Consider the following 17,990-nt stretch of genomic DNA (forward strand, 5'->3'; position numbering starts at 1 on the left):
CTTTGAAAATCCTCACCTGACATTACCTCCAGGAGTCCTTGGTCTTTTTGATCCTAATATCTTAATAAATAAAGCATTTCCATCAGCATAAGCTGCACTTTGTGTTTAGTGCCACCTTCCAGCATGCTATCAGAATAAGTCAACATGGTGAGCAAAATGATCTGAATCTGTGTGTAAGCATTAAAAGTGTCACTCTGAGCATGTCGGCAAAGAACTATGCTTTCTAAGCCTCACAGAGCGGCCAGCATTGCTAAGTTGTTAAAACATGTAGATCCGTTCTAAAAAAGTAATTCGCTCTTTTTGAGCAGTTAGTATGGCAGATCAATATTTTACAATCAGTATCTAGGAGAACAGAAGTGTGTTTTCAGGACTCCATTTTACCTCGGTGGAAAGAGGGGGGGGGGGGGTGCAGTGTTTTTATTGAGGCAAAAGTCTGATAGTGAATAAATCCAGTGTGTAAGGAGAAGAACAGCCTTTAATTAGGGGGGAGGGGGCTTACTGGGCCGAACTCATTAGGGAGGTACATGGATCTCTGCTTTCTGAAAAAAAAAACATTGGTCCACTGATTGGTTCTGATGATTCACGGTGAAGAAAGGCTCCCTTGTTTCCGTAATGGAAAGCAAAGAGATCGCTGCCGTTGCCATGACAACGGAATCACCCATTCAAAAGAGGATCAGGGTTTGGATGACCCAGTATGGCTTGCCGCCGTGCGCTGCTGGTGACAAGGCTGACCATCCCATGATGGTGAGAGAAGTTTCTTCTGTCCCTCATTACCAAACCCGGCTTCAACCACCATTACGTCGTCAGAGCAAACAGCAGGGCGGTATTTCTGTTTAACATATTTCCATTTCACTTCAGAGCAATGCTTCCGGACCTTTTTCAAGAAACGTACACGAGAAGGTTTACTGCTGTGTTATTGGCTGTGCATTTTGTGCTGGTGTTAATCATTCATATTTACAACCGCCAGGCCATATCCACAAGGAGGAACAAGAGCCAAAGGTCTCATCTTGACATAAAGGAGAACCTCCTCTGGATGTCGGCTGGTAAGTCGGATTGCTGTATTTCAAAATGAGTTCAAAATCTTGTTAGTATTAAAAAAGGGGTGTTTTTAGTCAGCATATCTGTGTCAAAGGTTCTGCTCTATTCAATCTGACATAGCAAACTGTGTTGTCCTGTACTCTATAACTCTATTGTAAATTTGTAGCATTTACTCGATACAAATATAAATCTAACATTTGTCAGAAGTATAGAGACATCTAAACGATCAGCTTATTTTCATATGTATTACTGTTTGTTTATTACCTTAACATCCAAACTTAACTAAATATGCGGATCAATTCCGTCTAGGTCTTGAAAGTAGAATTAGTGGGAGTTGTGGCAAACCGTTTAGGTAAAAGTTAAGGTGACTAAAGGCTAATGTAAGATTAACTACTTCTTGTTGTTCTCTCTTAAAGATGTGACAATGTGGTTGTTTTGGGGTTTTGGGTTTTGATCCCTGGCGCTAGTTATTTTATAATTAACGGTTGTGTCATCGGACACTGCTCAGTAATGTCACAACAGGTGGTAAAAACACATGCTATAATACTGCTAATCTGGGTGCGGCCATATACAATATGCTGTTAAACTTCAACCTGTAAGTGAGGCACGGAAGGAATTAGATGTCTGAATTTCTGTAAGAATAATCTTTGTTTGGCTTTAGAACAATTGATTGATCTACTTATTGTTGTTAAGGTTACTTTATTGTTGTTATCATGTTATATGTACAAAATAGAAAAAATAAATACACATATCAATCTGAGAAGAAAGAAAGAAGCCTTTAGATTTGAGCAGTTGAAAGCTCAATGTAGGTTTGACGGTATCAAGGCCAGTCAAGATATTTAATATAGATATTTAATAATATAATTATTGTTGAATGGATTCAAAAACTATTAACAAGTATCACGTATAAACACAGTAAATCCATTAAACTAAATAGTTTGTTCAATTGTTTAACTGAATAATTGTATTAGTTCTTCTTGTCAGATTGCGTATTCTTTGTTTTCAGACATGGAAGGGATCAAAGGAACTATTTTAGTGTTGTGCCTTATCGGCTTAAGTAAAGGTGAGTATTGAGGTAATTGTAATGCAATTTTGCCACTATGTCTTCACTATGTGACATTTAACTTATTCCATATGTTTCCCACAGCCAATAACAGTCCTACAATCGACAGTAATGTTTATTCTGTGTGTGAAGACACTCCAATAGGTAAAGTATGTTTGATGTATTACACGTCAACATCTACTGCACACATAGATTTATGTTGTACCAATGTTTTTTTGTATAGGTGCCTACAGGTTTACTATAAAAGCAACAGACCCTGAAGGTGACCCATTGACGTATTCACTCACTAAGCCCAATGACGAATACTTTGAAGTTGAAAGTAACACCGGGAGAGTGTCGGTCCTTAGGAGTCTTGATAGAGAGGTACGCTGTGCTGGATTTGTGTTTAACACATATTTAACACATTTGTTTTTAGTCATTCATCAATTTCTTCTTATTTTCTTTATTCTAGGTGTCTGATGTAATGGCACTTGGAGTTGCTGTCTCTGATACTTCCAATGTAGTAAGTTTCAGTTATATTTAACATGAATTCATATTGGTTTGTGCATTATATCCACAATACACAATGCAATCTCTTTCAGCAAACAGCAATATTAACTATAATATTATTAGAGGCAAATGACAACCGACCCATATTCCAGTCTTCTACATATGACATTGAGACCCCAGAAGTAAGTCAAATAATATTCTTAAATCATATTAAACCCATTAGTTTATTGACTTTTTTCTGTCTTTGCTTTCATCCTCCTCCATTTTATCAGAACACCGCTGTAGGTACGACTCTTTTTAGGGCATTGGCCACCGATGCAGACACTTCAAGCGGTGCTGTTATTCAATACAGCATTGATGAAGTAAGCTTCTTTTGTACATCATCATGAATAGATTAATATCATATCTCTTGGTTTGTTGTTGTTCTGTAAACTTTAGTGAACTTTAACTTTTGTGATACTTTCCAGGTTACTCCAAATGCTGGATCTAGTCTTTTTAACATTGTATCCACGACTGGTGAAGTCACATTAGTGGGGCCTCTGAATTATACCTCATTGAGCACCTTCTATCGGCTGAAGATTAACGCAACTGTAAGTACTATGCCATAGTAAAGCTATAGTTAGGAAATTAGATGTCTGGATGTGGTGTCAGATTTCTTATTTAACTGTGGAAAGAAAACGTTGTGATTCCTGAAGGATACAGTTTTTTTTGGTATATTTACCTCAACCATGACATGAAAAATATTAGGAATGAGAAGGGGCTCTGTTCTTTTGTGAATGGAATTTTTCATTCACAATAAGAATGTGTATTTAGAAAAGAAAATTGTTTTTTTAAATAATATTTGTCATCTATAATTAGAATTTGACAACCTTGTTTCTTCTGCAACAGGATGGTGGAGGCCAATGTTATTATAATCAAACCAATTACTTCTCAAGCATCGCGTTTTCCTTCATTACGGTTGTGGATGTCCCAGACCTTGACCCGCGGTTCCTTGGTACTCCCTACGTAGGGAGTGTTAAAGAGAATTCTCCTGCGGTAAGTTTTATTTCATTGGAAAATGTGTCCTTTCTGTTGATGTTGATTTTTAAAAAGAGGAAGAAAGAGATGAAGATGAATTACAGCCAATATGCCATACAGCGCGTTCCATTCAGCTACTGCACTTTTTCACATTTCTTTGTGATGTATCTGATGCTTTTAATTCGGATGTGGCCGCGTCTTGTTGTGTTAGCCGAGGATTCACAAAGCTGCTGCATATCGCATTGTGACATTATAGAAATCTACAGCCGGTAAGCCCGCTTTGGGTTGTGTGGAAATATGAAGATCCTTTTTTGTGACTTTGCCAGGACACGTCTGTTTTTCAAGTGACCGCCCTGGACCAGGACACAGGAATCAGTGATAAAATCATCTACAGCATTGAAGGTGAGCGCGATCGACTCAGCGACAACAGTTTCTTAATATGATCACGGGATTAAGCAATGTTTTGGTTTCCTCCACATTATTTGGCAGATTCCACAGCTGAGGGCCTGTTTAAAATCTCAGCAAATGATGGCGTCATATCTGTACTGTCACATATTGACAGAGAAGCGATAGGTGACACTGTTACCCTGGCTGTAAAGGTACAGTTGCTTTTTTGAGTAATAGATACATTTCCTTTTTTACTTTGTATCTGTCTTGTCTTGCATGTACATTTCCACAGCAACATCTAATTGATAGATGGGCTTGTGAGGGATAATTGATGGAACAAACTAAATTTTAGACACGCATGTAAAGGTACATGGGCACAGGAAATCAGAATAATAAGTAGGCGGGATCTTTATCGTTGAACAAAATGAATATTAACTCATCTTATGTCAGAACCAGGCTTCTCTCAATAACCGACCGTTCAAAGGAACATGTCTGCTGCAATCTGTCAAATATAACAGAAAATAAAATTAAAAAATACAATTTAACTCATGAGAACTACGTTTTATTAAGAAAATCAATTTTTGCAAATGTTGAGAATGTGACGTTTGTCCCTCTTCTTCTATTTTAGGCGACTGAGTCCAAACCGAACATCCACGGGGTCCAAGCCACCGCCACCACAACAGTACTGATCAACATCCAAGACGTCAATGACAACGGGCCGAAGTTTTACAAATGTGTGGATGAGCACAAGTGTGTGGAAGAGAGTCACTTCACAGGAGAGGTGGATGAGCACTGGTTGGGCTCCATTTTCATCAACATGACTGTCAAAGATCTGGATAAAGTGAGAGAAAAAAACACCAAAAAAACAGGAAAATGTTCAACTAAGAACTACATTGATGAGTGAATTAAGGAATATTCTTTAATGACTTTTCACAGTTTACTTCGACTTCTTTAACCCTGGAGGGAGAAGACAAAGCTGTGTTTTCTGTACAACCAACATCTACAACATCAGCCAGCATCGTTCAGCTTCAGGTCAAGGAGCCCCAAAAACTAGATTTTGAAGACAAACAGCAAATGGTTCTGCAAGTGAGAACTTTTTTCATCTTTTGGTTATTGTATTTGTGATTTTTTTAAAGCACTTCATCCATCTGAGCTGATTTCTATCCTTGTGTTATGGTGCAGATCATTGCTACAGATACAGACGAATCCACCTTCCAGTCGACGGCAACAGTTACTATTACTATCAAGGACACCAATGACAACAGCCCTGAGTTCCCACAGGAACTCTATAAGTTAAACATTGCTGAGAACTCTCCTGTTGGGACAGAATTGAAGACAATTACTGTAAGTCCCGTACAGTCTCTGATGGCATGTAGGAAACACATAGCACTTGATGAGCAAACCAATGTGTTTTCTTCTCCCCAGGCCGACGACCCTGACACAATGGATCAAGGCAATTTGACCTACAGACTTCTTCCAGACAGCATGTATGGCAAACCCGTTATTCTGCTAATCTAAACGCAGCCCGTGTGCACACGTTGCCGTCGAGCGAACTAACCAACAAGAGCTGCCTCTACCTGTGTTTCAGACTGCCGTATTTTGACGTGCAACCTCGCACGGGCAGAGTTTACGTGAAAAACTCAACTCTGCTGGACCGTGAGGTCAGATCTCTGTATTCAGCCACCCTGCAGGCTAGTGACACGGACAACAAGCCCGGCAGCACAGTGCTGGAGATCACTGTGACTGACATCAACGACAATGCCCCGATCTTCAACAGAGACAACTACCGGGAGTTTGTTAAAGAGGGTGAAACCCTTGAACTTAAGATTGAGGTAACTGTGAGACAATAACACAAGAGTCTTCATGGCCAACTCCTTTTGGTGCTATATTTAACCAGATTAATGTTTGTAATTCTCCATGTTGCAAAATAGCTATAAACTGCAATCCCAGAGATTCTGGTCCCCAAAATGTCCTATTTCCATTCAAGAGACCCCTCAAAAAAGCACTCAACCAAATTTAGCACTTTACACTTCCCACCAACTTCAAACCCATGTTGAATAATTCACCCAAAAGGAAATAAAAGAATAATATATATGCAGAACCAAATATGTTTTCCAAATATTCTTCCTTGTTAGAACCTGGGGCCTACATTACCCACAACGCAACTAAACGGTTTTGGTGGAAAACAAAATTGTGTTTGTTAGAAGCAGCTAATGTTTTTTTTATTTTTTTATTTCTAGACTATTTCTATTTCCAGACCTAGACCTTTTTTCTTACTTGAAAACACCTATCAAAAGAGTGACAGTAGATTTGTCAAATTGACGCAGATCCCTTTTATGCTATAACATATGAAATCTTTAAATATAGCTGTTTTAGCTTTAAACGTGGATGTCCAAACAGTCACATACAGGTGATCAAATGTCTTTGCAATGAAGTGTACTTTTGATATTTAAAAAATGTCGTTTTTTAAAACCATTTATTCTACTGTTACTCAATTGGACAGGCAACCGATGCAGATGACTCCGAGACCAAAAACAGCCAAATCGTGTATAGCATTGATCCAAGCCAATACAGTGTCAACTTCACCATCGACCCTGACACCGGCGTGTTGAGAAATACCGGTGAGCTTGATCGTGAGGCGGTGGACCCGAAAGTGAACGGTATGATTGAGCTCAACGTAACTGCTACGGACAAGGGCGTACCGTCCTTATCCACCACGGTGCCCGTTACCATCATCGTGGAGGTAAGTCTTCAACACTGTGTAGCACAGTATCAGGAATTTGTGGTTCCCGAAGCTGCCACGCCTGGCCGAGAAGATAACCGTCTTTTCTCTTGATGCGTCCCAGGATGCCAATGATAACACACCACAATTCAAAGCCACCACTTACAAATTCTCTGTCAAAGAAGGTGAAAAAGGTCAGTATTGAACTCAAAGGCATATTTCAGTTTTCAAAATGTCACGCCTGGTTTCTAATTGTATTTCCTTTCCAATCAGGTGCCTTTGTGGGTTCTGTTCAGGCTGAAGATTTGGACCAGACCGCAGAGTTTAACCGCATTTCTTTCAGCATTATAGAAGGGAGCTTCGGCAGCTTCATCATCCGCACCTTTGCAGAGCAGCGGGGTTACAGGGGAAACATCACTGTGGACCCAGACATTGAGCTGGACTACGAGAGCACTCGCAAGCAATTTCAACTGCAGGTGGAGGCGATGGATCTGGAACAGAAGAAAGCCACGGTGACGGTGAGGGTGGACGTGTTGGACGTGAACGACGAGAGGCCCGAGTTCAAGCCGACACCCCCCGTGACGGTGAAGGAGAACTTCACCATTAGCGGGCCCGTCGGGAGCTTCACAGGACAGGACAAAGACGGCAACCACTCGCTGGTTTACGAGTTGGAATCCATCGAATGCAGATGCAACGGAGTTCTGGAGCCCTGCAGCTGGTTTATCCTGGATCCAACGGGGGAAGTCAGAGTCAACCCGGAGCACACGGTGGATTATGAAGAATGTGACCAGGTGCTGATAGACGCCCAGGTGGTGGACGAGTACACAGAGAAGGGAGAGAACAACAGTGCAACAGCAGGTGAGCAGCGGGTCGCTGTACGGATAATAACGCAGCATCGACAACAATGTGAATACAGACCTGCACGCACACACGCCATGCCACCGAACTTCATTTTTTCTTTTGAAATATTTTAGGACAAATGGTGATCAACATTGAAGACATCAACGACAATGCTCCGGAATTCATTTTCTCCAAATCTGTATTTGGTGAGTATATATATATATTTGAGATTCTATGGCTGTAATTTTATTTAAGTTGAGTATCAATTTGTTTGGCTTTTGACCCCTTAAACTTATCTTTGAGCTTTGGTGCTCAACAAAAAGTCACTAGTCACAGTAATTAGACAAATTCATTTAAACCAATACACTTCATTTAGAAAAAAAACACCTAGATTATGGGTAATGGTTGTCATTTGATGTATTTTGTCAACACAATCAAATTTAAAAAAGATTTTCTTCCTTTTAATTTTAGTGGTGGTGTCAGAAAGTGCGAGCAAGGGGACATCGGTGGCAGCCGTCACCGTGAGTAATGAAAAACAAACTACTGACAGGATCTGTGCTTGTCAATGAGCTATATGTGAGATGACGTCTCGACTCTCTCTGGCTCGTATCTCTTGCTCTCAGGCTACGGACCGAGACTCTGGAATAAATAGGCAAATTGACTTTAAAGTAACCGAGGTCCAATTTCGAAACGACAACAATCAAACAAGCACCATGAGGATTCTGTTTGAGGCCGTCACCACACAGCAAAAGGACGTATATGTTGGCATTATTCAGTGAGTACAAAGTTGTGCATCAGCATCATGATAATATATCTTCATGTGCTCTAAATGTTTGTGCGTTCGCAAAAGCGTTTGTGCTTACCACTGCACTCATTTTAAAGTATTAAGGGACCTCTTTGACGGGCCTGTGAATATTTCTTTTAAAGGAAAAACTACAAACAAGTGCTAAATAAAAAGAAAAAGACTAAAATCTATACTATATAGACACTATACAAAAAGTAAACAACACAATGCAAAGACCTATAAAGAGAAAAATAGTGACAACAGAGATGTATGCGTCAACAAATACAAAAATTACCACAAAGAGACACAAAATAACTTCATGGTTGGCTACAAAGACACATACAATGAGAGAGCTGAGCTTAAATCTGTCTGTGCTGGGGGGCCCATTGGGGGGGCGCGATGTCTCATCATGTCCTATACTGATTTTGTCCACTTTCCACAGAACAAGCGAGAAGCTTGATACTTCACTGAAAGGGAAGTATTTGGTAAAAGTGAGTGCAACTGACACCGGCGACCTCTCCACCAGCACCATACTGGAGGTGAGTGACTCCCGCCACGCGGCTCGATTCTGAGTCGGGAAAACACCAGACTGACAGGAGGACTTCAGCTTGAGTCCTTACTTCACTTCTGTTCATTTTGCAGATTTTCGCAGTTGATGAATCATTTCGAGTGGAACTCGCATTCACAAAATCCCAAACTGTCGTTGAAGCAAACCTCAATGAAATCACCAGGTACCTGCCACACACTGCGTTTCAGTCAAAACTAGATTCTAATGTCATAGAGTTGAAGGATTTGACAATGATTTATTTGGTTGACACTCACATCTCTCATGCATTTTCTCTGATCTCTGAATTTCTAGAGCGCTCACTGCTGCAACGAAGGCTTCTGTTGAAATTGCTTCCATCCGTTCTGACACTGCGGAAGTATCCAGGCAAGCTCTGGTCATCTCTGAACCCAAGTAGTCCGAATGCATGTACAGTTGTCCACTGGGTGGTGCCAGTGTCCCTGTAAACAACTACCACAAGACAAATCATTTGCAGAAGATTACTGTTGATATTTGCAATGAAAGGATTTTGATTTTAAAACAGCTGAAATGGTTCATTCAGGATCATTATTTCTAGTGTATAAGTGAGTTGTGTTTTTCTCTCAGAGTTTCAGGTAACACTATCATAGTGGCATACTTTGTCTACGCCAACGGAACTGCTCTCAGCTTTAATGAAGTGGAAAAGATGATCTCTGAACCTCCACACTCGCTTGCACTTATAGAGCTTGGCCTTGCGGACATTGTGAGTATCAGTAGCTTCAGAGTAGAAGAAGGACTTCCACGTGTGAACTTAATTAAACAAATGCAATCGTAAACGACTTAACATCAAGCAAAACATATTGAGCCTCATCATTTCGAGTTTGAAGATATGAATAATATCTCCAATTGTAATAATTATTACGTTAATAAACTAAATAAATAAAAAAAATGTTTTTCTAAAATGTACAAAATAATAAAAATCCAAATTTCATGACAGAGGAGTTTATTGCAGGATAGATAGATGTCAACTAGTAGTCGTTGTTAGTTTTAGTTTCGTTTAGTTTGTTTAGGTGTGTGTATTTTTGCTCTTCTTACTTAAATTCAATATATAAATTAACATTTTCTTTTACCTATATGAATGAACTAGATGTGTCCAAACCTCATAGTTGCCCGGACTCAAGATTTCTTACTTGTGCTTCAGGGGAAGGCTCCTGTTATCGAACAAGTCACCGACCCGGTCAGGTACATCCTGCTCGGGATATTGGCCGGTCTCATCGTCGTGCTGGCCGTCCTCATCACTTCACTCATGTGCACTCGCAGAAAGTAAGAAAAGGGATTCGGAATACGTTTAGGAACAGGATTGGAAGGCGCTATTATCTGTTTACTCAGAAGCATTGATCAACTCCCTCCTTGCTCCTTACACTCCTCACTTTACCTTCCAGCTACAAGAGGAAGCTGAAGGCCGCTAAAGCCATGAACTCTGCAGCCACGGTGACCTCTGACAACCAGAAAAGTGGTCCCGTGGTGCCTGGTACCAACAAGTACACCACGGAGGGGTGAGGAGACAACGGCGTCAACAAGACGCATGAACGAATGCGCCACTTGAAGCGTGACACGGGTTTGTCTTCCTATGTGTGTCCTTTACAAATCAACAGGGCCAATCCTGTTCTCAACCGCATCATCGACGGGGCCATGATCTTGGACATGGACGAGGAGAGCTCCGATGTGGACAAAGTCAGGTAAGGAAAGGCTCTGCGCCATCTGTTGAGGTTGTGGCTCTCGGTGACACACACGGCCTCACACCCTCACACTCTGTAGCCACGCTGGTTGCCACACTGGAAAATGTTTCCATCAGAACATTTTGTCCCAGCGCGCTCATGGCGACATGTTGTGATGGAGGACTTACTTTCCAATGTCGGTGTATAACATTTGATCTGCATCAGAAATTTTAACACAGATTTAATGGGGGAGTTTTGTATATGGGCATGACTTTATCTATCTATGTTTTTTATTTACGCGCAACAGCCTCAACTCCCTTGATTCCAGCGGTTATATGACCAACACTGATAAAGATAAACCCATGGTGAGTTTGAATTTCAAAGTCCATCTTCATTTGTAATCATTATAATACTATATAACATCAACAACTGCCTGCTCCTCATTAGAACATTATCCAGGAGGAGGAGGAGGAGGAGGACAGCATTGAACCTCTGGGTGCAGCTCTCGCCCAGCGGGGCCAAAAGAAAAGCTCTGGTGATCACATTGGTTTCAGTAACCCTATCTTCAGCACCACAGACCTGTGATGGGTATAATCGCGTTGCTTCTCTGTAATCTGTTAAACAAATTGATGGTGTTGGACAAATACTTTTATTCTTCTTTTGTGACCAATTGGAAAGAGTTATTGATGTTACGCACAAGCTCGTGGCAACAAGGGATGAATTTGCTTTGTCAAAACATTTAAATCAAGGACTAACAATATGGAAAACAAAAATTCCGCCTGTTTCCAGACATTAGGCTAAAGTTTTCTGATAGATGTGACTTCACTTTTAATGCAACTACAAACAAACAACAAACCGTCTCTTTCGCAAATAAGCACATTTCCACAAACGTCGAGCTCTTCTTTCAAAAGTCACCTCACATAATTGTAGCTAGACAAAAAAAATAGGACAGAAGCAAAAGTAAAGCAAACAAGAGAGTTGTTTGTTGCACATGTAAATCACTTTATTTTTTCTTAGCATTTTAAGCAGCAGCTTAACGATTGTTGACTTGCTTTGAAATAAACTGTAATAATACATGTTAACTCACACTGTGTAACTTTAGTTGCTGCTGATGCTACCAGAAAGACATTCCAAAAAGAGTGAAATATAACTTAATGTAAACGAAATTTTTATGACGGCATGTCTGCCAAAAGACTTGTTTATATGTTGCTTTGAGTTAATTGCTTTGAGTTTGAGATTCTCATGCTGAAATAAAACCTCATGCAATGTGACATAAAATTCCTAAGAGCAGTGGGGAGAAATAATTATTGACTGTTTACTGACATCTAAATGAATGTAACGTAATCAGATTGAATGTAATGCAATCTAAATAAAATACATTTTGCAAAATTTAGATTTGATCCCACTTTTTATGAATTTAATTTATAAACACCAACATCACTGACACTGTAACAGCCTCTAAATTAAAGCAAATAAAAACTAATTCATCACATAATTGACAACAAAATCACTAATTATGGCATTACTATACACAGTCACTAATGACCAAAATACCCTCATATCACCTGTTGATTGTGCTTCTCGTGTCATTTGAACAATTTTATACTTTTCACAATACAGTTAAAATCTAAATTGTGCCGAATCCAAAAGCAGAATATAACACATACAAAAGCCTGCACTAATGGTAGGAGGTCCTCACACAAACACAGCAAAACAAGATTAAGCTCTAATTTAACTTCAGTACCCAAGCAACAGAATTACCCCCAGGTTGCAAAGACTGACCACAAGTTCATGAATTACAATCAAAAACTGTCACTATCATCTCTCACACTCAAAGCTGTGTTTAAAGCCTGTGAGCACCCAAGAGCAAGGATTGTCATGGCTTCATATGGCCTGAGGTGCATTTCAAAAAACAGCTAAAATGACTCAGTGGACAGTCGAGTGGTCTGATTGAAAAATGTGAAAAATGAAGCCAAGTAGTTGATGCCTCTCCTTCATTTCAAAAGCACGGAACTTCACGCTTCGCTTCTGTGCTCTTTCGTCTCGTGCGAGGAGCTGATCTGCTCCTCGCACGTTCACAACACTGTACTGCTGAAGGAAATCAGCAAATCACGGTCACCTACAGTATATCATGTGATATATATATATATATATCTTTGTATTATGGCACAGGGTTTTCTTCCCCTCCAAAAACGGGATACTTGCGTCACTCAGCACTGTGAGCTCTGGAGCAACAATGTGGCTGCTGCATGTTCTCCATCAGCTGACGGAAAGGATTTCTTCTGCGTCGGCTCACCTCTCCATCGCGATCCCCCCTTTTCCCTGGACGGCCCTTGGCCGAACCAGAACCAGAACCAGATCCAGATCCAGATCCAGACCCAGAACCGCCCTGAATGGACTCTGGAGAGAGGGGCACGGCTGAGGGGTTGAGTGGAGGAGGGGGAGGCATTGAGGGCTTCTGCTTCTTCACCTGCTTCTCCAGGTGTTTCTGGATGGCTGAGCCCAGCACAGCCACTTCCACCACCGCCCCGTACACCTCCCAAGTCATCCCCTTTTCATCCCACCTCACCTCCTGCACTGGCTCCTCCCCTTTCTCCGTACAGTTCATTGGCTCAGGCGAGTCCTCTTCAGCTGCTTCCTCCTCTTTCTCTTTAGTTACTTTCTCCTCGTCTTTGTTCTCCACCACCTGCTCCTTTCGGCCTTCATCCTCCTCCACTATCTTCTCCTCTGTTCTGGCATCCTTCCTGACCTCAGGAAAAGTGATGATGGTGGGCGTTCTCGGGGTCATTGGAGCTGTAGCAACAGACCGAAACTCCACTTGCGGACCCACCTGCGGCTCGGTATCTTTAGTCTTGATATCTACACCTGCGCATTTTCCCAAAGAGCTGGGGAAGTAGAAGGCTTGGTCGCCCTCGGGAGGGGTCATGGGGCTGGTAGCTGCAGACTGACAGTGCACCACTTCCAGGCTCACCTGCGTGCGGATGTTGTGGCAGCCGAAGGGGGCCGGAGATTCGGGGACATTCGGCTTGGGCACTTCTCCCAACTCAACTCTGTTTTCGTTCACTTTGGAATTCACGTCGGTTTTTGCTTCGGTGCCGGTGGAAACAGAAGATCCTTCCGTTTTGCTGCGTAGAGGGTTTGAGATTGAGAGCTCCGTTACATCTGGGGCAGCAGTTTCTGTGGAGATGTTCTCCTTTCCATCCCCTCTCTTTGCATCACCGTTGTTCTCCCTTTGTTCCTCAAATTCATCTATTTTGACCGTCTCTGTCTCAGGGGTATGACAATATGACTCAGCCTTGTCTTCCTCTTCCTCTTCATAGTTGCCATAGTGGGTTACCAGGATTGTAATGTCCTGATCCATGCTCCCCATCCTCTGTTGCTTACACTGCTGATTGCCATCCTCCAGAGTTATTTGTGAAACCGGTAGCCTCCCTGGAGATGCATTTGAGCCGAAGCACTCGCTGTGCTCCTTTGATGTGGTACATTTCAAAGTTCCAGTCATCTCTGACTTAGACTCTTCTTGACTTTTTGTCTTCTCTTGTTGGCCGCACTCCCGTTGCACATTGCTCTTTTTCACCTCACCCTGCTTCTGCACCCTCTCTCTCCCGGCAAGCTCTGGGAAAGCCGTGGTCGAGGGCGTCTTTGGCGTCATGGGAGATGTGGCCACAGAACAGAACTCCACCTGCCGACCCACCTGTAGCTCTGCGTCGTTGGTGTCGGCTCCCGCAGCTCCGGACTTCCCAAAAGAGCTGGGGAAGAAGAAGGAATGGCCCCCCTCAGGAGGCGTCATGGGGCTGGTGGCTGCAGAGCGACACTGGACCACCTCCAGGCTGACTTGTGTGCGCATGTGGTGTTGGCCGAAAGGAGCTGGGGAAAGTGGGTCTGAGGGCCCCGGGGTTTCTGGCACAGGCATCAATATATTCTCAATTTCTCCCCCAATTTTTCTGTCTTGACCTACGCTTTCATTCATTGTTGTTTCTCCGTCTCCGTCACTCAGGAACTCAATAGAGGCTGGCGCGCTGTCGTGTACTGCCGTTGTTTTATCATCTCCGGGCTGCCGGGTCTGTGGGACGGCTTTACCACAACACCCTCCTGAAAGTGCTTGATCTTTGGATTTCCCACCCTGCTCCCTCTCTTGGGCGTTATTGGCATTCATGTGACGTTTTGGCTGAGGAGCTGTTGACTCTTGATTCGTGTTTATCTGCGGTCCGTCAGGCTCAGCGGTGCCATGTGAGCCTTCTGGACGCTCTCCATCATCTGTCTTATCACATGGCTTGTTGTCCTCTCTTACACCTCTCATCTCATCCTTCAGGCTTCCCATTTTGCACCTGCACTAAAGTTGTCAAAGTACCTGCAGGACACAACAGAGCACTGAAACACGGCGCAAATTGTAACCAGTAACTATAAAAACAGGAGTGAAGCATCAAATATTCTGATATAGGATATCAGGAATGCAAATGCTGACATCATGCTATGATTTGATAGACATTATTCACATCCCCATGTTGTATTATAGGACACTGTAATATTGGGGATATTCACTATTAGTAAACACCTGATTGATTGCATTTGAAATGAAATCCTTTTATTTTTTTGCATCTTACTGTTAGATTGTATATCTGATTTTTCTCCACTAATAACGTAGCCACACAGTTCATATTCAGGTGCTGTTTGGATCCACACTGCAACAAAAGCTAAATCCAAAGCACTTGTCAAATTTAAACCACAAAAATAAACAGGATAATACAGATCACGGGTAACAGACATACCTCAGCAATCCAAGTCAGAATGAAGCCTCTCCATTACTCATTTGGGTCAAATGTTGCAAAACGTGTCCGTTGATCGAGAGCCACATCCGTCTGCAGACCTCCCCCGATGGTTGATAGTGATAGCAGTGGATACAGGTTTGTCTCTAGAAGAATCCGTGTTCGGCAATCCTCTCTCTTTAAGCTGTGGCTGTGTCTATTGAAAAGACTCACATTTCCCAGTTTCCCTGGAAACCACAATCGGGTTCTGGCAGCGAGTGGTAATGTAATGACAAAATCTCTTTTCTGCTCTCTAATCATCAGTAAATCATAGTAATTAGCCACAGGTTTTCATAACAACACAACGGCAAACCGTGTGTAGGGTGATGAACCTGGAAATTAGTCAACTCTCTATTTTGGAAGGCAAAAATAATAAAAGGAGATAAAGGAGCCAGGGCACTACAGATGATTGGTGTGAGGACTTCTAGAGGGAGGGTGAAGTATGTAAAAGAGAAAAGAAAAGCGTGCTCTTCTTAATTGTGGATTGTTACTTTAGGTAAGATGGCAATCTGTGTGACCAAAGGGTTCATTTGTTTGACCACTCTCATTGTTAAGATGCTTCATCGTAATAAAAAAAGGAGGCTGAAAAGATCAAAATGGCATTTCCTATAAACCAAAACCAATTCACCTTTGTGGAGGCAGTCGGGCTTAATAGAGGACCTGAGAGCAATTCAAACTCTGGTCGTTTTGCAGAGAATTCTCGGACATATTGGAAAATGTGAGTGTTGTGCTGCAGCAGTGAAAGCACATGAAAGACAGCGGGGGATATCAGCTGAAGGAGCTCGGGGGAAGAAGAGCTGCCCTCCCACACAAGCACTCTCTGTAAACCACAGCGTCTTTCCTTCTCATTCGACCCTTCAACCTCGCCACTTTCTTACATTCAGTTCTCCAGAGCATCAATCATTTTCTTTGCCTCGACTAACTGTTTCGAGCTGCGTACGTACACATTTTTCGCTTTTTATGACTCTCCTCTTTTTTTTTCCCCCCCGGAACACTATGTACTGACAGAAGTAGTCTCGACACCAACAAAGGTCTCCACCAATCGCTTGCCGCCACAGATTGCTGTTGCCTAGCGACCACGTAGTGTGATGCAGGGAGGTGTGCTGCTGAGCGCCAAGGTAGACGGCGCTGATCATATTCTCATCAGGAGCCATCAGCCTACCAAAGGCCATCTTTTCAGCATCGTGTTGGTAATAATAAACACGGGGATTTGTCAGTGAAACAAACAGATGCAGCACTAACAGTGTCATCTGCACTGAGTGCGGCAGGGCATCACACTTTAAAAACCTGACAAACATGCTGGTATCGTTTTTTATTTCCCGAAATAGTAACATTTAATGAAATCAATAATAAAGCAAGTAATATAAATGAGAAAAGGTGAGAGGAAAATAAGCGATAAATACAGTTAAAAAAAGATTTCTTTAGGAATGTTCACTGGTCTAAAATGGATGACGATACAAGTTGGTTCCGATGTTTCTGATGAAACTATTCATTATTTTAGGGATCATTTGCGCTCCAACTTCTGTCCAAACTCTTTGATGGTGTCCGTGGCTTTGTCCGCAGCATTTCCTATAGCGTCCTGAGTCTGTCTGCCAGCCTCTTGGGCAGCTTCAAAGATTCACACCGTAGCAGAGGAGAAAGATTCAGGAAGTTAAGCAACAAAACCTCAATGAATTTGAATTGATAAACTTCCGTTTTCCATCTTTCATTCAAACTTGTATTTATTTATTTATCAAAAGCTTGTATTACATCAATTGTCTTAATCATTCTGTTCCTGCAAGGTTGTGGAGAATGAGTTCATTTGTAATATCTATAGTACACAGTGTCTTGATATCAGGATTTGGCTTTCATCAAAAATTGAACATTTGATGTGACATTTTTAGTATCTTTAGTAATCTACGCACAGACAAAGCAGTGGGAATATTACCTATGTTTGCTGTTTCTTTGGAGGACTCTGCCACCTGCTGCACAGCTTCTTGAGCTGCCTGCACTGGAAAACACGACATGACGGGAACAAACTGTGACCGACCAGCTTTCACAATTTTAAACTTGTATCATCCAGGTTGTTAAATAAACCCAACTTTGACCATCTCAGTTGTTTAAAAAACTATACCTAACATTTGTAAATGGACTCTTTTACCTTATCAAGTTGTTATTTTCAATCAAGAAAGACAATAAAAGCGTGCGTCGTATCGTACCTGCAGTGTCCGTGACTCCCTTGGTGGCCGAGTGGCTCGAGCCTTTCAGGCTCTCAAAGGACTTCTTGAAAGAGGACATGGCGTCTGTCTTCGTCCCCGCAGCGTTCACACTTCAGTCTGACACGAAGGTCGCAGGGAGAGGCTGTTTATACCCTCTGTTTGAGGCAGACACCAGCGAGCACGCCCGTTCCAGGTGGATTAAGCCAAACAAAACCCGGCCAAAGAGGCCCGATCCGACTGGCATCCCGACTATGGCAGCAGACTCTCTCGGTGCCAGAAGCCCGCTCAGCAGAATTTACACATCCTGTAATCGAACCACCAGACAAGCGTGAGCAGAAAAGGGAAAGCGTGTGAGGGGGTTATTAAATAGATAGACCACCAAGCAAAATAAAAAAATTGGTTAAAA

At 42.1% G+C, this 17,990-nt stretch overlaps 2 protein-coding genes across 3 annotated transcripts; one reads left to right on the forward strand and one right to left on the reverse strand.

Annotated features, from left to right (window-relative positions):
• Positions 1-575: 575 nt before the first annotated feature.
• Positions 576-11,974, forward strand: cdhr2 (cadherin related family member 2). Of its 2 annotated transcripts, none has more exons than XM_037460042.2 (32): positions 576-744; positions 968-1,043; positions 2,045-2,101; positions 2,186-2,245; positions 2,325-2,464; positions 2,553-2,603; positions 2,683-2,772; positions 2,863-2,952; positions 3,058-3,180; positions 3,479-3,625; positions 3,934-4,009; positions 4,097-4,206; positions 4,623-4,835; positions 4,931-5,080; positions 5,177-5,338; positions 5,420-5,481; positions 5,583-5,826; positions 6,498-6,737; positions 6,841-6,910; positions 6,990-7,574; positions 7,691-7,762; positions 8,028-8,077; positions 8,180-8,331; positions 8,783-8,879; positions 8,983-9,071; positions 9,200-9,271; positions 9,491-9,626; positions 10,065-10,186; positions 10,306-10,419; positions 10,519-10,602; positions 10,889-10,946; positions 11,029-11,974. In XM_037460042.2, the coding sequence occupies exons 1-32, from the start codon at positions 613-615 to the stop codon at positions 11,164-11,166; spliced, it is 4,062 nt and encodes a 1,353-aa protein (XP_037315939.2). In that variant the 5' UTR covers positions 576-612; the 3' UTR covers positions 11,167-11,974. The 2 variants fall into 2 exon arrangements, with proteins under 2 accessions (XP_037315939.2, XP_037315940.2); XM_037460043.2 differs by having other exon boundaries at positions 722-823.
• A 2,685-nt stretch (positions 11,975-14,659) lies between these two features.
• On the reverse strand, positions 14,660-17,931 carry LOC119210245 (uncharacterized). Its single transcript, XM_037460044.2, has 4 exons — positions 17,585-17,931; positions 17,314-17,376; positions 15,351-16,994; positions 14,660-14,932 (listed from the first exon to the last, which is right to left on the reverse strand). The coding sequence occupies exons 1-3, from the start codon at positions 17,661-17,663 to the stop codon at positions 16,891-16,893; spliced, it is 246 nt and encodes an 81-aa protein (XP_037315941.2). The 5' UTR covers positions 17,664-17,931; the 3' UTR covers positions 14,660-14,932; positions 15,351-16,890.
• Positions 17,932-17,990: the final 59 nt, after the last annotated feature.

This window comes from Pungitius pungitius, chromosome 2 (genome assembly GCF_949316345.1).
Source record: "Pungitius pungitius chromosome 2, fPunPun2.1, whole genome shotgun sequence".
In the NCBI taxonomy this organism is placed as follows: domain Eukaryota; kingdom Metazoa; phylum Chordata; class Actinopteri; order Perciformes; family Gasterosteidae; genus Pungitius; species Pungitius pungitius.